The 23453-nt window shown below is 35.0% G+C and overlaps 1 protein-coding gene across 1 annotated transcript in view; it reads left to right on the forward strand.

Annotated features, from left to right (window-relative positions):
- ARHGAP15 (Rho GTPase activating protein 15) overlaps positions 1–23453 on the forward strand; it is a 616251-nt gene that overhangs the window by 67175 nt on the left and 525623 nt on the right. The window contains exons 3-4 of the mRNA XM_081262361.1: positions 4231–4299; positions 15532–15593. Coding sequence (XP_081118487.1) covers positions 4231–4299; positions 15532–15593 — 131 coding nt within the window. The remainder of the gene's footprint in view (positions 1–4230; positions 4300–15531; positions 15594–23453) is intronic.

The raw sequence follows: 23453 nt of genomic DNA on the forward strand, positions 1-23453 counted from the left end.
TGGATCAAAAGAACATCTTTTATTGTAGTATTTCTCAAGAGGATGTCCTATAATAATTGCACAATTATATGATAATAATAAGTTATTGATAAATATTTACATGAGCACTATGAAATGTTCTATTCTTCATAATATGGCTTAGGAAAGCATTTTTTCCCTTCATACTTAACTCATGAGATCTTGGTTGACCCCTAGTTTTCTTTTAATTTTATATTTCTTTACAGTCATTAAATTTGACATATTCTAACTTTTCATGATATACATATGAGGCAATTAAGCTGTTTCAGATCCAGATTTCTTAACATCAGTCTCAGTCAGTATAATCTGATTTGGGATGATATATTTCTTTGTCTAATGCTTTTATGAAAAGAGCATTGCAGCAAAAGACAGGTGATGAAAATTCTCTTTTTCCAACATCTTCATAACTTGGTTGAACATGATAGATTGGCTAGCTTATTGATTTAGGAATGATCAGCAATATTACTTCCCCTAAAGGAATATAAAGCTGATTCTTAAGTTCCCATATAAATGTGTGCAAATTTATAATTTTGACTCTCTTTTAAATTCCCACCTTAGAAGCATTTTCTTCTGCATACACAGAGGTCTGAACATTCTAGGTCCCTATGAATTTAGTGACTGCTGATATACATATGTGTGTGCGCACACGTGTGTGTGTGTGTATAAAATAAAACAGAATAGTACAGTGTTAGATCTAGATTAAAAGTCACTTCAGTCTTTTACAAGCTATGAATTTACTAATATTGTTGAATCTCTCTGGGGCTGTATCCCCATACTTACGAAACAAGATCATTGACCTCTTAAGGGTTCAGGTTAGAATTAAATATGCTAGTGTATGCAAAAGACATAGAGCAGTTTTTGGAAAACAGTAAGTACTCAAATTAATGTTAGCAGATAGCATCATCTTTAGATAATGTCCAACTCACATTCTTCTTTACACCATGGACTCAATGGGACTCTTTTTTTACAGATATATAAATGTTTTCTGTGAAAGAGCATTTCTGTTCTGATTTCTTAATAAAATTATTCCAAAACTTTAGTCATTAACTTAGTATGTTAGTGAGCTTTTGCCCATATTTCATACCATATACTACTTATATAATTATATTACTTAAACCTGAATAGTTTTATTTTAAAGGAAACTTGTAAAATGGCTTTAATGTGATAATTTTTCTACTAAATCTTAAGATTTTATAAATAATAAATAAAACTTTAAAAGTCACCAGCTGAAATAATCTCTTGTGCTCTTGATGATATGTATAAAACACAATTAGATGCACTGCCTTAGAAAAAAGCTTTGTACAGATAATTGGAAGGAAACACTTAGAATATGGTAGAGCAATGGACCTATCAAATCCCAGCTCTGGTGATGTAAAAGGAGAAATATTGGCTATAGAAGAAATGATAAAACTAACATGGGCAAATGGCCAGGGGCCTGTTCATCAGTACTGTGCACCATTTGCTTAGTGCTATGTTTGTTTTTTTTTTTTTTTTTTTTTTTTACATGTGAAGTGCTTTACATGCCAGGAGAATGACTTTTGCCCTAAGACTGGACATCTAGTTAAGTTTTTAGGAAATAAAATAAAAACTCCCCCATCCCAGAACTCTTCCACTCTTTTAAGTTGAATGTAAAACATGTATTAAATTTTCAATGGAGAGAACAAATCTTAGTATAATGAGTAGCTAAGAGATGTAAACTCTGAATTTGTAACAGTAGAAAGTGAATTTCTGGTTCTTTAAGAGATTTAAATGCCAAATAAACAATTCTCCCACTGCTGAGAACCTGAAATATCAGTGGATAACCAGAATGAAGTTAGAGTTTCTGGGTTCCTTCTCATTAAGTCACTATTTTGTTCTCAGTTTCCTTATGCATAAGACCTTTCATTTTGACATCAGTTGAGCTCTAATCATGGTCATCTTGTTTTTAAAATATTGCTAGCAGCTATAAAATTCTCTTAAATATATGATGCCTCCAAGAAATAGGAATTTATTTCTCACTTACCTAAAAGAAGGAAGTTTTCTGTAGAAACTCCCTCTCTGCAACTTTTCTCTAAATATAAAACTATTACAAATAAAAAGTTTACTGATGAAAACAAAATGATCTTTTTGCATCTGTGTTTGGCTTTCTCAATTTGACAATTCAGAACCCAAACTCATTCCTCTTATATATTCATCATTTCATAGAGACTAGTTCATTATTTCCTCCTAGTCAGTATATGAATAAAGAGGGAATGGAAGGGAAGCACTCACTGGATAATAGCTCTAGAATTATTGCTTCATTGTTTCTGCTCATATTCCATTGGTCTGACCTAGTCATATGTCCACTCCAATGGTAAGGTAGTCTGAGAAAGGTGGTCAAAGTATGTGCCTCAGAGTCAGAATACAAAATATTTCTTCCCCTTCACCATTTGCCACTTTGCACACATCTTTCAACACTTAGCTATACATCATTCACCTCTCTAAAGAGACATCCAAAAACCTCATCCAATTTATGCATCAAGCTCTATTTCCATAATCTCCAGTAAGAAATAACTCTTTCCATAAGGTTCAGGTCTTTTTTGAGGGATTTAGAACTTCAAAAAAAGTTCTCTGTTCCACTTTAGCCATGACTTCCTGTATGCAACGATGGAGCAAGAACTTGATAACTGAAATAAATATGCCAAAAACCCTCTTCCTGGTTAAAAAGCAAAATGGTAAACATCCATCAACTATTGGACCAAATCAATAATTAGATCCTTGGTGGCAGGATTTTGAAACTCCTACACTGGCCTTAGTGATAGATCTGGTTCTCCTTTCTAGGAGAATTCCCTAAATATTTTGTTCTCTAGGGTTTCTGGCCCTTCCTTTTACAGGTTATTCCTTCTGTATTATCTCCCATGAACCATATATGGAGTGGACAGTGGAGAAAACGATCTCTTTGGTTGTATACTTCCTTTATAATCCAATATTTGTGGAGCAGATATGGGGTTCCAGGATTGTATAGCCATGGAATTTTTTTAGGCGAGGCTGCTGGTTTCTTTGGTAATATGATTCCCTTAAAATATTCATAGACATTGATCTAATTCCTTCAGTTACATGTGCCAGTAACCAGAGCAAAGACAGCCAAGTCCTTTTCTACATCAAGTTCTTAGTCACTTTTTATTCTAACTTCTCTTTCACCCCTCTCCCCCCCCCCCGCTTTCCCTCCTATCTTCTATTCTTCCTCACTTCCTCCTCCTTCCCTATTTTCTTTTCATAAGTTCCTTCTTTTCCTTTTCCTGTTTTATAATAGAATTTGTCTATGATATCTCTTCAGAGGAAAGAACAAAAATGCTAATTTTTATTTATTCCATGAGTAATTATCATGTGATTTTTGTTTTTAATTACATCTCAGTAACATAGGAAAAAATTGATTAACATTGATTCTGAGAAAGCTGAGGTCATATCATGAAGACAAAATAGTTTCAGTATGAAATATTTTGTTCCACTTATTATTGCTGCATTTTTAAATAACCTGAAACACAGAGGTGTGAAACACTTACTTTATTATGTTAAACACTTACTTTATAATGTTATATTTATGTCAATAAAATACTTTAGATATACAGCTGTTGGAACAGCTTATTTCTATCCTATGATGTTTGAGGGCTCTTCTGGGACACTTGAAGGCTGAGGTGTCTCCATGGCTGGGTGCTAAGATCATCAGGAAGTCTTCATACTCAGAGGATTGGAGAAAGATGGTGGTTGCTGTGACCTATGAAGTCCTATGAAGCCTCTCCTTATGGTCATTCTGTGGGGAGTGATTTGCATTTCCTCACAACATGGCAACCATTTTACAAGATGAGAGTTTCAAGTGGGGAGTGCATAATGTTCCAAGCTTTGAAGCCATGTAGTGCTACTTCTATCATGTTTTTTGGCGTAAAGCTATAGCCAGTTTCAAAATGAGAGATCATAGATCTCACTACTTGACGAAAGAGGTGTCAAGGTTAAACAGTTAAAAGACTATATGGGATACAAGATGTTGTGGCAGCTAGCTATGTTTAAATACAAACTTTATTCAAATCAATTGACATCTAAAATACTTCTGATTTTATAAGTATTATATTCACCTTCTTTAATGAATCTGAATATGCTTATTTTCATGAGCATACTTATTGAATTATGAACTTTTAAATCATTTATAGCTTTTTAAAGAAAATAATGTAATGGTATCAAATGCCAATATATTTGCAGATATCCCGACACAGAAGGAACCATTCACAGCATGTCTTGAAAGAAGTAATTCCTCCACTGGAACAACTGGTGAGTGATGAATTTACTACGCTAATGTATGCTTTGATGTACTGCTACAAAATAAATTATCACTAAGCTCAGCAACTTAAAACAGCATGTGTTATTATCTCATGTTCTGTGGTTCAGGAATCTGGGCATGTCTTACCAGTACCCTCTAGCTCAGAGATACTCAAAGGTGGCAATCAAGATGGCGGCTAGAACAAGGATCACATCTGAACTTCTTCCTGGGAGGCATCTGCTTTCAAGCTCACTTACATGGTGTTGGCAGGATAGGCCTGCTGTCCAGAGGCTGCTATACCACTGTCTTAATCCATTCAAGCTGCTATGGCAAAGTACCACAGACCCAGTGGTGTATAAACAACAGAGATATATTTTATATGGTTCTGGAATCTGATAGCCCTAGATCAGTGTAACAGCATGGTCAGGTTCCTAATTTAAGACTATAGACTTCTCACTATACCCTCACGTGGTAGAGAGTGAGAGCTCTCCAAGTTGACTTTTGTAAAATCACTAATCCCATTCACAAAGACTCCCTACTCATAAACTAACTCCCAAAGTTGCCACCTCCAATACATTCATATTGGAGTTTAAGATTTTAACATGTGAACTTTGAGGAGGACACAAATTTTCAGTCCATATCATTCCTTGTCTCAAATACTCTGTGACTTCCAAGATAAAATTTGAAAAACACCCAGTAGTTCACATATTTTATAAGTCCCACAATCTCTCTGTCCTTACCCCTCCCCTTCTTCTCTCTGGCTTATTTTCCTCCAACTAAGCTGATAACTTCTTACTTCTGCAAGGCCATTCCATTTAGCTTTTCTTTTCTGTTTACAATGCAATTCATCAAGTACCCAGTAATTTGTAAGTCTCATTTTTCATTTACTTCACATCTCTGTTCTAATATTACCTTTTAAAAAGAGGTCTGCCATAATCTACTTTAAATAAACACACAAATAAATACATGACATTTTCATCCACAGTCCTTCTTTCTTATCCTTTTAAATGTTCTCTGTAGACTTTACCACCATTTGGCATACTATACAATTTTAGATGTCATTCCATTAAATAACAAAGAATGTTAGTTCTTTGAGGGCAGAAGTTTTGTCTCCTATGTTCATTATTCTGTTCCTGTTATTCTAAAGGTTGCTAGAATATTAAAATTAGCAATCATTATTAATTTAGTGATTGCAATAAATGACTTCTAGAATAATGGTAAAAATGCCATAAATATGTATTGAATGAGTTCATGAATTAAAAGTTAATGACTTTTGGTTTTACTTGCAAGTTTATAATATACAGATATATACTTGGATATTTTCTCTTTTTATTTTATCTTATATTGCTGAGCACTACCTTGTCATTTGTTTCAAGACTTCTTTCCCAGTGTTGTAACAGAAGTGAGATTTCCCAATGGGAACCCATCAGCAGAACCTTCCAGAGTTCCCCTTTCCATCAAGTCCATCTTTATTAGCAGCAAATATTTATTGATACCTAAAACACGTTTTCTTTGGATTCTTCATTTTCCTTATGACCCTTCACGTATGTCACCAAGTTCAGCCCCTATGTTTCTGGATTTCCTATGTTTATACTGTGCACATACACACACACCCTCATGAGGCCTTCCAGTGTTTCTGATCTTTCCACACTTCATCATGCTACTCCACTGATCACAGGTAGTGATTCCAGACTAACCTTCCCTCAATACTATCATAATTACTTCATTTTCCTTATTACAACTCTCAAATGAAAGCTTTCATTCTTCTTTGGTATTAAGTCTATAGACTTCTCTCATGGATTCTGATTTATATTATTATATACTTCCGAATACATACCCTCATGCCAGGAATAATGTGATTAAGGCATGGCTCTTACCTGAAAGAACTGGAATTTTCTGTAGAAATTATCTTTCTTTCATCTTAGCACATGCTCATATACAAATTTGTGTTGTTCACAATATACTTGTTCCATTCCATGACTGGACCTGCAAATGCCTTGTAGTTAAAGGCCATGATTTGTATTTTCTTTATTATATTGTTCTTTTACTTCTATTGCTTTGGCACTAGTGTGAAACACATATTAGTCAATTGATGTAACAGAAAGATATTAAAGGTTTATTGAAATAATGTTGACCTCAGATGTTCATAGATATGTTCCTAATAGTAAAGCTATAATTTTTAAGCCCTTATTCTGTAATTGCTCTAAATCTTTTTATATGCATATATGTATATTTCTGTTTCTCTCTTTCTCTCTCTCTCTCTCTCTCTCTCTCTCTCTCTCTCTCTCTCTCTTCACACACACACACACCCCCACACACCCCCACACACACCCATTAGTTCTATAAACTTTTGAAATTACTAATCAGTTTATGTCATAGTCCTGACTTGGGTTTCCCTAGATTCTCTGAGTAATAATTTATCTTACTGTGTCTTTTAAACACAGGTAATATTCAACTTTTATCCATCCACATCTACTTACATTGCATGTCTGTATCAATGTTATTTTTTTTTTTAAAGAGAGAGTGAGAGAGGAGAGAGAGAGAGAGAGAGAGAGAGAGAGAGAGAGAGAGAGAGAGAGGAGAGAGAGAGAGAGAGAGAGAGAGAGAATTTTTAACGTTTTATTTTTTAGTTCTCGGCAGACACAACATCTTTGTTGGTACGTGGTGCTGAGGATCGAACCCGGTTCGCACGCATGCCAGGCGAGCGCGCTACCGCTTGAGCCACATCCCCAGCCCCATATCAATGTTATTTTAAAGATGGAAATGTCATCTTTACTACAAACTCCTATTGATGAATTTTCCATTGTGGGTGCAATGCCAATTAACCATCAACCCCTCCCCACAAGGAAAAAAAAAAACAAATCTGATTAATTTTGAACTCTACATTGCCATTTACTAAGACTTGAATTGTTTCCAAGAACCCATAAAATCTTTTGTACATCTAATATAACCTTATATTCCTTTTCCCCATAACCTTATATTCCTTTATTCTTGCTTTAGTTTCTCTTGGCAATACCTACTAGGAGGAATTTTCATATGGCATAATATACATACAGATCCCTTAGAAAACTTAATAAATGCTTTTAAATTGGTGTGATTATTTATTATTTTTATCATATGAATCCTCAAGCTTATTTATTCCTAAAATGTGCTACATTACAAATCTTACTTCCTTTATCTCATATCCAGAGAACTCTCCAGAACATTTTCCAGGACTCATAAGAGACTTTGGCTTTAGGTATAACTTGGAAACATCCCATTAGATCCACCCCCTTTGGAGGAAAAAGATGCACTTTAAAATGAAATCTTTCATGTGGATGTTCCAATATATGGCAATCTCCTTTGGGAGGGGGTGCTTCATCTCTTATTTAAAGTTCTCTTTAATAAAGTTGATTGTGTCCAGGGTTAACAACAACAACAAAAATCCCAATGCATTTCTTTCAAGTAATATCCAGGAAACTTTGCTAATTGGAGTCTAAAAATCTCATGATGGACACTACCCAGTTTGCTGGCAGGTGATGTCATTTATGCCACATGGTATGCAAACTCACAGGCTTTCAGTGGAAGATTAAAATAATTTCCTGAGAAGCAGTGTGATTGCTTAAGAAATGTTTAGAATGCAGCATCAACTTTAAACATGAAACATTAAATATACTAATGGATTTATTTCTTGATCTTATATATACTATAATACAACTGTTCATGAAACCCAATTATTTTCAGAGTAATTTCCCTCTCCCTAAAGAGTTATTCAGGGAACATAACCCTGTTTATAGCATGTTAAACCTTTATCTTATTTATTTTTATCAAAAGAAATAAGACATGTCTATGGATAACCCTGCAGGAGTCAAAAGCCTGTGGCAGGTTTCAGAGAATCATCTGCTTCCTCCTGAGCTAGGAGGATTTTGAGGACAGAGCTCAGGAAGTTGCCATGGCTTGGGGGCAAAGCAGGCTTTTGCAGATAAACCTTAAGTCACAGATTCTACCTTTTAGAGCCAGATACCATTTTGTGGATTAATTAATACTTGTGAAGGCTTTGAGGATGAAAGAGGTTGTAGAATACAGTTTTCTTATTTTAAAACAAAGGACAGCTTTTGGGGGGCGGGAATAATTCTACTGATCAGGCTGGGTTTTCCCTGAATTGCAAAAAAATTCCAAAAGCACTTCAACCTTTCAAAAATCTATTAAGAAAATTAGTTTTACTGAAATATCTTCTCCCATACTCAATATATTATGTAATTGAATAATTCTATTAGAAATCATCTCCAGGATTTCACAGTTTCATATTTCCTCCCTTTTCACAAGCACAAGTGTGTTTATTAATTCAAATATTTGTTTAGGCCATTCCAGTGCTAGGAAGTGTTCTGTCTGGGCTTATACTATGCAATGAGAGGCTAACTACTGATGTCCTTTCTTGAAGATCTTTCACTGCAGGGATGTACAGAGGTATTAAGAAAGTAAAGGAAGGCATCATTCTGTTCCTGCAAATTATGAAATGTGTTGTCATTAGAGAAAAACAAGTTTCTGTGAGAGAGGAAGAACGTACCTTGGATTAAGTAGTCATAAAACCAGGCTTTGAAAAGGGCATTTCAATTGTCAGGATGAGTGTAGTTTATCAAGCAAAGAATTGGAAGAAAAACCTTACAAGTACCAGGAACAGAAAGCACAAGGGTCTGGAGGTAGGAACAAAGTTTCCATATTTGGAAAACTGCAGAATTCTATGCTGGCTAGAACATGAGGAACAAAAGCAACAGGGCAGGGGGTGTGGAAAGAGGAGGCCAGTGCCCAGATGCTGAGGGCCTTGAGGTGATAGTAAGATGTTCTGAAGCCATGGAAACCCAGGCACTAGTTAAAATTCTTCTCTAATCCAAGCTCACATTTGCAACTCATTTAGCTCCAAAGCAGAGAAGTACACACACCACCACAGCAACAGACTATTAACATTAAGCAATTCTTTCTTTCTTCCCTGCTGCCCTGACTGAAATTAGGTTATTACACAACAATTGGATTATACCAATAAATTGCCTAGACAGTAACCAGGAAAGCCATTCTTACAGAACTCCAAGGAGAGGCAAGGAATAAGGAGCATGTTAAATCAAAGACACACACACACACACACACACACACACACACACACACAAATAGAATTCCCAAAAGAAGAATAAAGAAATTGAGGGTGAGGAAGGAGAAATGAAATACAAGGAAGGCTTCCAGAAAACTGAAGAAAGTTCTTCAGATATAAAGAGGTGCCCTGACCAGCCCATCTCCAAATAGAATCTGGATTTCTTAGTGGAAAACAAATGAAACACACTCGTTGCTAGATGAAAAGGCTTGGGAACAAAGCTCCTAGGAGTTCTTAAACATCAAATAGTAGGATTTTCAAGATGACATTTTGATGAGTTAGGGGTAAATAAATCAGAGATGCAAGGATAAAATTTCCCTTGAAATACACAGGGGTTTAATATGATGGGGAAAGCTCTTGGCAAAACATAATGTGTGCCCCGCCAAACCCAGCATTTGGAAAACAGTCCAAGATTTTCAGCAGGACCCCAAAGCCTGACATGCTTTCCCAGCCACAATGAGACAAAGTAAGAGAGGACAAATGCCCAAGAAAACATTGCTTAACTAGTATACTAAGGAGTATAAATAGGCTGCAGAGATTAAACCATGCCTGGCTCAGACTTGAGATCAAGATCAGCTTCTTAAGAACTTCTTTGAAAATCTTATTTGTCCCTCTCTGGGCTCCATTCATGTACAATGGAATACTTTCTCGCTTGTTTTATCTAACTTGGGAATTTTGGTTCACCACTTTTTAAAAGAATATATACACACTAAGTTGTACACTTACATGAAGCCAAAACATCAAATCTCATGTCTCCAAAGGCATCCTATTTCATTTCTGATCTAGGTGTAAGGTTCTAAAACTAAGCAGTTGAATTTCTTTAAACTACTAGTGCTATACATTATCTAAAAAAAAAAAATAGATTTTTAAGTTTTTTCCTGCTTTTATACTGTTCCTAATGGCTTGTGTCCACCATCAATGTATGTGTGTGATTAGCAGATCAAATATAAAAGGAAATGCAGAACCACTATAAAAATAATTGCATACTGAGAAGAAAACCTAAGCAACAAGTTCCAAAGAAGAAAAGATTATAACTTAAAGATATAGTCAAGAAAAAGAAAGCAATGGAAAGAATGGCACAAAATGGCACAACTCTCTCTTTCTGTAGGTAGTAGTGAAATAGAAGGAGAATGGGGAGGGAGAGAGGGAGGGGAAGAAGGAGAGAGAGAGAAATTTAAGAAGAGAAACCCCATTTGGGGTTGTTTAGCTATTTCGCTGCTGTGATTAAAGGACCTGACTATCACAATTATAGAGGAGGAAGAGTTTATTTGAGGGCTCATGGTTTCAGATGTTTTTGTCCATAGAAACCTCATAAATGAGGCTGAACACCATGGCAGATTGTGTGGCACAGGGTGATCAGAAAACAGAGAGAGAGAACTCCATGTGCCAGATACAAATATAGACTCCAAAGCAACTCCCTAATTCCCACCTTCTCCAGCCACACCTTACCACTTCAGTTTCCACTCAGTTAATCCTTATCAGGGGATTCATTCACTGATTGTGTTAAGACTCTCACAACCCAATCATTTCTCTCCTAAACCGTCTCGTATTGTCTCACACATGAACTTCTGGGGACACCTCACATCCAAACCATTACAGGGGGCAAAATGATATAACCAAATGTATCTCCATTCTCTGATTTTTAATAAAAGTCACCAAAACAAACAAGATTGCCAAAAAGTACTGTGATCTATTAAAATTTAATAGACCCTCAATCACCTCATTATTAAATAGAAAATCAATTAAGTGGCAGATCTGTTTGAAAACTACAGTGGCCCAGGATTGTAGTCAGGGAGAAATGAGGCAAAGTTATCTTAGTGAAACATGACTCATACAGCAGGTTTCACAGGATGAAATACCCCTTCTGAGTGATCATTCCAGTTTAGGGCTGGGGCCCATCACAGCTTTGTGAATCCAGGAAAATTACACTTGTCAATATTATCAGGGTTTGCAGAGCTGATGGTCCTTTGACACAATTTCACAAAATATGAGGGTATTATGACACTTACTATTAAAGTCACCCACTGTGTACATCCAATGACCTAAGAAGGTGAATCTGGAGGCAGATGGTTGCTGATTAACACAAAGTCAGAACAAAGGGGATGATAACAATAACTTAGAACAAATGTTATGAGGAAAAAAGGATTGTGTGGTTCTGGTGTTAAAAGCCAAACTCTTCTCAAGAAAATCTGGTGGAAGTCTCTGGTTCAGTTCATTTCCATTTATAAACATATATTCTAACACAACCCTTTTGATAGACTGGTATAGATGAAAACCTATTGTTTGCAATTGTATATGAGCACAACAGGAAGACTTTATATAAAAAATTGCAGTGTCTGTATGTAGGATTACAGGCTGGTCTTTCTGCCATGATTGTTATCATTTATCAAAGGTTGTCGTCTCTTCTCCTGCCTCATTTGTTGCCTCCAACGTAAGTTGATAAACAGGTGCTATCTAGCTATCCCACTGCCATTCATTCTTCTCATCTATATCTCATGATATATCTGCTGAGCACTTCCTCAATGCTGGCAGACTGGCTCACATCCAATCTGGACAAATTGCTGATCTTTCCTGCCATGTAATGTTAAATAGGACTTCTAAGGGACATTGGACAAATAACTCCCAAAGTCAGATTTAGCATCTGAAGATAGGTTGACATTTCTTAAGTGTACACAGTTTAGGGAGTGCTTCTGCTTTAAAAAACTTCAAATTGTACTAGGACTTACTATATAGAATCCCAAATTTACATCTAAAGCTATCCATAATTTTATAAGTCTCGAAGCTTGAGACATTTGATTCTAGATGATCAACATGTTCAACTGCAATTTATAGATCATTCTCCCTTCTGATCATGAGAATGGCTGAACATAATTAGAATAATTAATAAGGTTCCATATATAGACTTACATACAAGCTTTTGCTTACCCTAATATTTCTTTTAGCTCACTGCGAGCTTCTCAGAATAGCTACTTCCTGGTGCCTGGTGCCTGGAACATTGGGAGGTATTTCAAAGTATGATGATAAGGTATAGTGAAGTAATTAATTGTATCTCCTGGAGGCTTCGCTTGCCAGCATGGGACCTAGAACAATGCAGTATTTTCAGTGAAGGAAACTGAATTGAAGTTTTCTAATCCATGCTAACAATGGCATGAGTCATTGAGATGGCTGGAGGGACTATGGTATCAGTACCAAAATAAGAGGAAGAGGAGTATCTTAATGTGAGTTCACAAGAATTTAAGCCTCAATAATAGTAAGACTGTCCTATAAATGTTTACACACCAGTTATAAACATAGTGGTTAGTATTTGGGACAAGGAAATGTGATTAATTGAAAAATTTTTTTAAATTAATTAATTAATTTATTTATTTATTTTTATTGGTTGTTAAATTTTTTTAAGTAATGAATGTGTGTACATCCAATATGAAAGAGAAAATGGAGAGAAGGAAAGAAATAAACACTTGATCCCAGGAGTCATAATATATGCAAAATTTATATATAGAGATATATATACATATATATACATATAATTAATCATATACATACAATTAATATAATTATATATATGTATGTATATAATTGTATTAATATATATTGCATGTAGTAATGTATATCAGATGCATGTAGATATGTAAAAAATTACACCAAAATAGTAAATGCAGTAAGTTATAGTACATAGTAGATAATTTTATTAGCTTCTTCTCATGATTTGGAAGGCAGTTTGAATTTGTAAGATGATATCTAACTTGCTATTCATCTCTTCCTTCATCATTTTCTCAAGACCTCTGGGTAGTCACTCATGAAAACTTTATGACATTAATCCAAGACCATGCAAACTGAATCAGCTATTAATGTCATTGATATCACATTTATTAAGTCCTAACATAAGAAATAAATCCGTTGGCCACTTCAGTCTCAGGTATTTTCATCTGTGTCTGATGGAATATTACTTATGTATTCAAGGAAGAGAGTTTTGGAGAATATACCTCAAGCCTCTTTGTGTTGATTTCTTTCTGTAAAAATATTAGCTTTTTCTTTTTACATTTCCATTTTTGTTTTAGAGGAATGGTCATCAATAATAAATTTCTGTGGATATCAAATGTCACAATGTCTACCTATGGGTCTTCTGGTGAATATTTTTGAAAAAATAATGGCAACATTGTTAGCTGGAAACGCATGCATCAATTTTTATAATGGGTTGAGATTTTGTAACTGTCTGCATAAATCCACTATTTAGATAACTATTTTATTTTCATTAGAAGAAATTTTCACTAAAACAATAAATAAGGTTACACAACAAATTTTTTCAGTATACTTTCCTAAAGAAAGGAACCTCCTCTGTGATGCTAATTGCTACTGAAAGCATCTTTCTTCCAAACATTTATAGAAGCCAGTGTTGCCCAGAGTTAAGCACTGAACTTATTATATGGTCTTTAGAGGGTAGGCAAAATTCCCTGGCACCAAGAAAAAGGGAAAGTATACATAGAATAAGAGGTGGGCAAAGCAAATGAGTGCATATATCCAGACACATTAAAAAAAGTGACACCATTGAGCACCATAGTTCTAAAAATGATCTAAGAAAGCTTCCCTAGACTCTTTTAGACTTGTGGAAAAAAGATACTGAAGTAAAAGAAAATTTATAGATGCATGAAAAATGCTTTGTTATGATCATCAAATTCATTATCATCATCATCATAATTTAGTCAATCTAAAAGTTATCCACCAGATATATATTTAAAAGCTAAGTACTGTGCAATATATATATTTGGAACCTAATGATGAACAAGTCAGGAAAGTTCTCATGCATATCAGAGTGTGTCTTGTAAACAGGCAATTCTGAGATTTTAGTGGTTCGGGACACCTCATTTACCTCCAAATATATTTTCTTCTAATCTGTCATTGCATATGAATTGTTTTGGTTTGTCTAGTCTCCCATAACTATTTGAATAAACATTTAAATGTACATTCATTCATTTGTTGCTTTGTTGAAGTAGAACTTATCCTTTTGACTATCATGCCAGCAAGTACTGTAGGAGCTGGGAATCCAGGTGTGAAAGGTTCAGCCCTTGGCCTTCAGTGACTCAAACAAGGCAGAGGCACAGAGATTAAGCAGACAATTACAGTGTGATCTGACAAATGCTATCCTTGGGATGAATGCAGAGTGAAAATGGAGGGTCAGAACAGGAATACCTAAAAGAGATTACAGATGAATCATGGAAAGACCCTCTAATAAATGCCATATGAATTGATTGTTAAAGTCAATTTTGTGTACTTAGGAGTGCCTAAGCTAGAAACAGGGTGTATATGCACAGGAGTGGCACTGAGGGAGTATGGTCCTCTACTATTAGGTGATTTTTTATAGCATTTTTCATACAGCCTGAGGAGAGAGTATGATAGGCTAAGGATCTTCAGTGGAGCATGAGGCAGGCAGAGAAGGATAGAGTGCCAAGAGATTAAAACACACCCTAGAACTTCACAAACACACCTGTGGCATAATAAATAGTCGAGTCTTTTTTTCAGAAGCTTGCAGCTGTATTATCTATCAGTTGAAGCCCATATACACAGGTAGGAAAAGGAAGGCAACTATGCATCATGGAAGGAGACAATGAGACACTATTACTACAAGGTCTCCAAGGGACCTAAATGCATGCTATGTTGCTGTTTTTAATGACTTTTCATGATTCAGCTGACTCAGTTACTAGATTCTATTGAATTCTTCTTTTGCCCTGGCTTCAGCAAGTATATGGGGAACATGAAAAGGAAGAGCTTTTCTAAGAATGGTTGGTAAAATTAAGAAAGACATTACATTTGTCTTTGTTTTACACTTGGAGCCCATTTTTTTAAAAGCAAGTGATTTCATTGCACAGAAAGAAAAGTGAGTAAAGGTGTATCACTATCTAACAAATCATTCACATCCCTCTTCATAATTTATGTTTTGGATATTTAACAGCTTGTGATGACTATGATCTTGCAGGTACTTCCCATAAGCTATATATGCATTATTAATAAAGTGCTGTGACTGGAAATTTCCATCACTGCAATGACTCTTCGAAAGCATAAGTTCATTCAAACTAAAAATGAATAGGAGTTTGTCTAAGTTTTAATGTATGCATTCTTCTTGCAGATGGTTGAAAAAGAAGGTTATCTTCAAAAAGCCAAAATTGCAGATGGAGGAAAGAAAATAAGGTAATAGGAGTTCTTCAACTCACTATTATATAACTATACTAGTTTCCTATATCCCCAACTTGTGTCACTCTTATTGTTTGGGAAGGAAGACCCTATGGTACCAGACTACAATAAAATTATCTCCTCTTCTATGACTGTGAACAGCATTGTTTTTAACATAATTATGGTTTTCAAAGGAAGGTGCTACTTCTATATTTTTATAATTGTTGCACAGAATACATAAATGAAATGTTTCTTATCTTTCTGGGACTTACAATCTTTTTAAAATAATAAAAAAAAAACAAGGTAGAGGATCTTAATTTCTGTGATTGACAGTTTAGGCCATGGATGGACTTATTCACAATATATAAAAAATCTCAATACAACACAATGAGAGGAAAAAAAATTGAAGGATAAAGGATCAGAACTACATTTATAGATCAAAATAAAAATAATTTGAGAAAATATTGGAAAAATGAAATCATGAAAACAGGGTAGGTGAGATAAATTTTAAAAGAGAATAAGAACTCACAATACAATGACAACAAAAGACATTGAAGAAAAAAATGTTGACACGAGAATTAAGTTGTTGGTTATATTGTATACGTTGGATATTTAGAAATAGTTCTCATGACAGTCTTATTTTGTATTCAGCTTTGCAGTAGGTAAGTAGGTAATATGCAAGCTAGAAAATTATGTAAAAAGTGCTGAAATTGGGAGACAAGGCATGTACTCATGAGTTTATTATTAACAGTTAAGTCTACATGATATAAATGTACTAATTAGCTACACAAGGGGACACTTGTCAATTATATAATACAATTCATTACTAGAATGGCACTCTGGCCAACACTAGAGAATAAAATGTTTTGTTTAATGAATTATGTGCCTATTTATTTTAAATAAGTTAACTTGAAGGGGTTCACCCATAATCCCACTACTTAAAATAACAATTCTTATTATAAGCAACAAACTATGTTTTCTGCCCATATCAAGTCTTTGGCTTTGCAAACAGGGCTGTGAATCTTTTCCTTGACTGTTTCTTGGCATGGTCCTGTAGCCACCTTCCCCAGGGTGCACAAGAGAAGCACAGGATACAAGATCAAATGCAGACATGATTCAAGAGGTAGGGCTAATCTTTGCTTCCTTGAGGAACTAACCTAGTGAATCAAGTTCTAAAAGGGCAACAGGAGGGAGTCACTTGACTATCCAACCTGAGTGTTCTTCTTTCCCATACACTTCAGTCCAATCTTATCAACCCAAAAGAGTATAAAAAAAAGTTATGCCTCTCCCTATATGAGTATATCAATAGCCTTTCTTAACCTCCCCTGCCATGTGATCTTCAAGAATTTGTCTAATCAGCCCTTCACTGGCACTTGGTAGGAGAGAGGAGGTGGCAGCTCACATCAGTGCTACCCTTTGGGCTCATGCAAAGAACAGAAGAAAATTTAAAAACAAAACAAAACAAAACAAAACAAGATGATGCCCTGTGGTGATAGTTTTGTAAATCATCCTTACCCATAAGCTATTCATAAGCCAACTTTATAGCATTTTATTATATAAGAGGATATTAAGAGGAGGCCGAGGCACTTGGGCCCTTCCCCCAACCAACACTCAGGAATACATTTTTAGGTACTTTCAATCAGTGTGGTCACAAGTTTGTATTTGTCTTATTTGCACAACAAACTTAATCAGTTTCCATACAAGTTTTAATTTATAGTTTACATTTACATAAACTTCAGTATGTTCTATTTTATTGTTATTCCAATCAGTTTGCATAGCATTATGAATTCTTTCAGCTTTCATCATTTAAAGTCACATAAATTTTAGTTTTCCTTTTCTGAAAATCCCAGGTGCACAGAGTTGAGTTGATTACTCCCTTCAGTTTGTGGCCTTGTGTTACCATCATTTGAAGCAAGACCCCTAGAGCTGTTTATTTTATTCTCAATCTGCAACTCTCAAGTCAGTAATCTGTACACATACAATCTAATTGTAGAATAAATCCATATTCCATATGTATTTGGATATATGTGTGGTATTCTAATAAAAAACAATTGAATGTTTGAATGTGTTCCATAGTTAATAAACATTTTCCTATTATAAATCTCAGGTTTCTTACTACTCTCATTCAGTGTAAGTGCTTGTTCATATCTATGTATGCTACTATATTTAAAATTACTTTATTTCTTCCAGTTGCTGCCATTTTTTATTGTGTATTTGTACCAAATTTTACTTATGCAATATTGCAGGTATGAATATTGAAGTTGTCTGTAACTCCTTGTATCCCAAGCAACATTGCAGAAACAGCCACATACATATCTCCTTTGAACCTGTTAGAAATTATCTGGGGACTATAATCAAGAGTGTAGGCTTTCTTGGAAAGTCACCGAGTGCCATTGCCAGACTTTCTCCTGAATGAGTGTGACAGTTCACTCTGCACTGCAGAAGGGATCCTACTTCCCCACAATCTCATTAGCAAACAGCATTACCACACTTTCAATTTTGACAAATTCATGACCATAGAATTTAACTTCAATGTTGCTAGTATTTTTCACTGTTTCTATTTCAGTGAAGCCTACATTTTTTTTAAATGTAGAACCATTCAGATTCTGCATCCTGAGAATTATCTATTCATAAACTTTGATTATTTTCTATTGAATCTCTTCCTTTTATTTTTTTGATAATTTGAGGGAATTAATTATATTCTAAATGGTAATATTTTATCAAATTTAGACATTGTAGATATGTCTTCCAAATATATTTGGTTTCTTTTTTTATTTTATATAGTTTACAAATTGAACTTTGTATATATGATCACTATATTTAATAGCACATGATTTTCCACAGTGTTTGTAGGCTATGATATACAAAATAATCCCTACCCTTCTTTTTTAAATTTGATTTTTAAGTTGAGTCTAGTTTTATATTAAAATAGTTAAAATTGTAGTAAATCTCCTAAAGCTTATCAATTTTTCTTTTATATTTTGTAAAGATAGATTCTAAGCCTGTATTACATGATCAAATTCCATAACTATTTTTTTAAATGAATCATGCTATGTATTACAATATTCCTAGCCCAAGGAGTCTGTTTGCTTTCATCACTAGCAACAAAATGACCAGTTTACTCATAATCTTGAAAAATTGTATAGGTCTTATCTCATTGATAGTTTAGTAATTATTAAGTAATATACCACAGTCACTATAATTTGTATTTCTTATGTGAAATTTCTTTTGGTAGGTGGTTTCCCATTCAACAAGGTTCTTTTTTTTGTGTGGGGGGGCACCCAGGTTTGAACTCAGGGGCACTTGACTGCTGAGCCACACCCCCAGCCTTATTTTGTATTTTATTTAAAGGCAGGGTTTCATTGAGTTGCTTAGCACTTCACTTTTGCTGAGGCTGGCTTTGAACTTGTGAGTCTCCTGCCTCAGCCTCCAAAGCCACTGGAATTACAGCCATACACCACCATACCTTGCATCATCAAGGATCTTTATATCATTGTAATACATTTTATTGACTTGACAAGCAATCTTACTAGATACATGTGACCAAATGCTTTACTAGTAATGCTGAAGTAAAACTAACACATTGACTTTATTATCATTTCCTACTGCACAAATGAAGAAACTTAGTTACCATATTAACCTCTTCTTTCCCCCAGATTTTATTAAAGGATCCTATCATATCTTTTAGCCCTATTATCTGTTTCAAACATGTTTGCTTTATCTTTGTATTTTTAAGCCATTTAAGGCCAAGAAGTTAAAAAAAAAAGGTCCTTTTGTTTTCTGCCATGCATAATACCAAGGTCTTCTTCAATTGTCACTTGATAAATATTATTGTTTAAATTTCTATCAAATTTTTGACTCATAAATCCATTTTAGGTCATCTACATCTTGTAGTATTATCTTTTTATTCCCCCTCTTTATTCTCCTTTTTATTTGTCTTTATTCCTTTCTTTCATGTATTTTCTCTAAAATTTTGTATTTTGATTTATCTCAATATGAACAGGAGAAGGTGACAGGAAGGAGAACTTGTTGGCTACATCTTATATTCATAAAAGGCCCTAAATTTAGTCTTATTTCAAAATGAGGTTATGCACATTTCCCTTGTGATACTCTGACAGGCTTGAAAGCAGAATACATTCAGCATTCAACTTTAATTTTTAATTATGAACATAGAAATTATGCTTCAGCTTTTCTGAAGAAGCTTAGGAATTTCTTCATTTGGGGAATTCCATCTCCAAAACTGTAAGTTGTACTGGCCTCTATGAAATTCTATGAGGCCTTAGTAAAAAGTTTTTTTGAAGGCTTAAATTACAAAAGGCACCTGTCAGTGTGATTATGCTCTTTCAGTACCTCACACTTCTGTCTCTGAACTCCGATCTTTCGTTTGTGGATCTGCACATATCATGTATAGATTCTCACTCTGCTGTCTTCTTCAGAGGGACATGAGAATACATGGGGGTGAAAACATGGACAGAGATGGGTTTGAAAATAAATACATATAAGGGTTTTGCTGTGGTTGTGTCTCTTAGTGCCTGCCTTCATTCTAGGGCCCATGAATCGTAGACCTTGGATTTTGTGGGGATGTGTGTGTATGCGTGTGTTTCAAAACAATTGTTACTCAGAATGAACTTATTTTAGAAACTGATACTATGGTACCCTCCTCATGTGAATTTATTATTATTTTTTCCTTAGTACTTTCTGCTCACTATGGTAATAAATTCTTCCAGGCTAAACCTGTCTTTTTCTATATTCTTGCCACACTGATAGAGATGTATGTCTCTTGGATCCACCTTTTAGCAGTTGCAAATTATAAGAAGCTTAGAATATGAGAGAGAAAAAATAAGATTCTAGAGCTACCAGTCTGAGATGAGTCAGGACATTTAAGTGTTTGAGTGATTTTGTGGTAAATTGGTCAGGGACACTACAGTAAAATCACTGGTGGAGGATCAAGCCAAATCCAGCATGACCAAGTCAGGTAACAGTATCTGAAATTTATGAAGTTATCTCAGATACTTTCCTCTTATTGGTCTGTCATTTTGTCATTAGCTAAAGGATGCACGAGTGATGAGTATAGGATACAAAGTGTTGATTTTTAGAGCAAATAAATATGTTAAACTCAGAACTTATGCTCACAGGCTCTTATAATGACATTGAATATTTTAAGGGCCATTTTCCATCCAGCATTCTCCAGAAAAGCAGTTACAAAGTTGCTGTTATTATGTGCTGCCATCCGGTGTCCATTTTGTAGAATGTCAAGATGATGTCTGTGTCGGGTTTTGTTTTGCTTTTTTTCATTTTCCAACTTCATGCTCAGGATTTGTTTTAGGAAAGTTCTCTGAGTGTTCCACTCAGATAAAATGTCTCAGCAATTGCATATGTTAGACAAGATTTTCTTAAATTGTAATTTCCCCTTAGATATGATTTGCTTTGTATGTGAAAAGTTAAATATGCCTGCATTTTTTTTTTCTTTTTGTCCCAAGATCTGTTTTCTACACTGAGTCTAGCATGGGTCTTTCACCTGATTTTTACCTCTTAGTCTGTGCAGAGACCTGGAATAGCCTTACTTATTCCTGGGAACTCTGACTTATTAAGATGGATATTTTCTGAATTACATATCTTGCTTAATGGTGAAGTCTCTTGAGCAATTTAGTTTTTATCCTGTATATGGTAAAACACAGTGTTCCAGGGCTGTCGTGGCTCAGTGGTAGTGTGCTCACTTAGCAGGCACGAGGCCCTGGGTTCTATCCTCAGTACCACATAAAAACAAATAAAGATATTGTGTCCAACTATGACTAAAAAATAAATATATATATTTTTTTAAAAATAAAAGCACAGTGTTCCAAATGTTGGGATGAAATGTGGGGGCATTAACACATAATACATGTGTTATGGATGAATTTACCTGCTGATCATCAGGATGGGGATGGAAGGCAGGGATAAAATGACTGGCATTGCAAAACAGTCCAGGTCAGGTTAGGATATAGCTTTGTGGTAAGGAGAAAAAGGTTCTGTCTCCCTTTCTTAACTTCTGTCATGATACTCTGCAAGACATGCTAGATAAGACTAAAGGGAGAGCTGGTGCCACCTGCTCTAGAGACAGCTGATACCTTTGAATGAGCATAGGCTCCAAAGTCTAGGAGATGTGGCCTGATTCCCATCTTCATAGCATGTGTGCCTGTGGTTAGGACACAGTCCACCTCCCTGAGTTATTCAGAGGATTTGTTTCTATGTTTTTTGCCTGTCTTCTAGTTAGAGATAAAATCATTGAGGTCTCTTCTTATTTTCCTTTATAGTCAGCCCTTTGAATTTTGTTTGATACATGTGTTGAAAAAAATGTGTTTGATAATAGTGTAAATGTTCAATGGATATTTGTGACTGGCTGTGTGATTAAATTATGTGATGCATGTGAAATACCTGTGACATACCTGGGACAGAGCGGCCATTGCAGCCTGAGAGCTCATATAACTGACTTATGTCTAAGAAATCAGGAAGACTTCTAAAGTATGCACAGGTATTGAGTTTGGGATGGATGGGGTTTTGCCAATATTTCTTTAAAAAAAACATGTAAAATAGCTAATAAGAGTGACAGATTGCTGATGTGTTGTAACAGGCTTCACACACAAGATTTTATGACTTGAGAATTTCAACCAAACCTATGGTAAAATCTGATACTTATGGTATCTTTAACCAAATTAGCACTGCATAGGCTTTTAAAAAAGTATAAGCTAATAAATAGATTACAGACTTTGTTGTCTTGATTTCGTTGTCAGAGAAACTGGATTGACTTTCAATGTAAGTGTGCGGTTTTGTGGCCTTAATCAAGTTACCTAAATTCTCTGAGCCTTGATTTCCATGTTAGTACGTGGAAATATTAGTTACCTTCACCCTATTTATGTTTGAGAAGTTAACCATAGCTACAAAATCAAACTTATACTAGTTATTTAGAATAATTCATGCTAATTATCATTTTAAAAGAAATCTTGGGATAAGTGAAATGAAAGGGAAGCATCCAAATGTTTGTCAGTAGCACTTTATTCTTCATTTTGAAATGAAATTCTTTCTAAGCTATAGAATTCTACCCTTGGAATAGCTTTCACTTTCATTCTAATATGGTTCAGTGCTTGCCATTTATAAATTCAAGATGAAATAGCACTGTCTGTAAGGTGTGAGAGAAGTTTGCATTACTAAGCTTCTAAGACCCTCTTCAGCTCATTCATCTGGTTTACCTAACAGGGACACAGTTCACCGGAGTTCAAAGTCCTAACACAGAACAATGAGATAATTGAATATCATGCAGTTTTAGTTCTAACTAGTTCCAGTTCCAAGTTTAAAGAACGAGAGAGTTTTGCCAGCAAGTTCTATAAACGATCAACATCTGAAACAGATTCAAATCAGAATCATTTATCCAGGACTTTCTATAGATAGGAAGCAAGTAAGGTATAGTTTCTCTCTGCCAGAAGATGAAAAATATAGTGAGGAATATAACAGGCAGGTTAAATATGGATCCATCATGTCTGAGGTGTTCCGTACTCAGGACTACATATGGTAAAAAGAAGGTTGGTGGTGAAAGACTCAGGGCCTAGACCAGAGTTTCTGCGGATTTTTCTCTCTTCCTTGTTCTGGATCATCTAATATCATAACCTGCATAAAGAGAAGGAAATGGCTGCTCAATTCACCATATTGCCACTGGTACCTTGATGGAGAAATGGGCACTAAGACAGAGGGAAAATATCTAAGCAGTTTTTCTTTTTCTTTTTTTTAACTTTATATCATCTAATTGAAAACTTGTCTCTTTATTTGAAGACAAGTGGGTACAAGAACATAACATTTGTATTTATACATTGGAAAATTCACATTGTGTTTCTTGTGTGCCTGTTT

The sequence above is a fragment of the Spermophilus citellus genome (assembly GCF_964194105.1).
Source record: "Spermophilus citellus genome assembly, chromosome: 11".
Taxonomy (NCBI): Eukaryota; Metazoa; Chordata; class Mammalia; order Rodentia; family Sciuridae; genus Spermophilus; species Spermophilus citellus.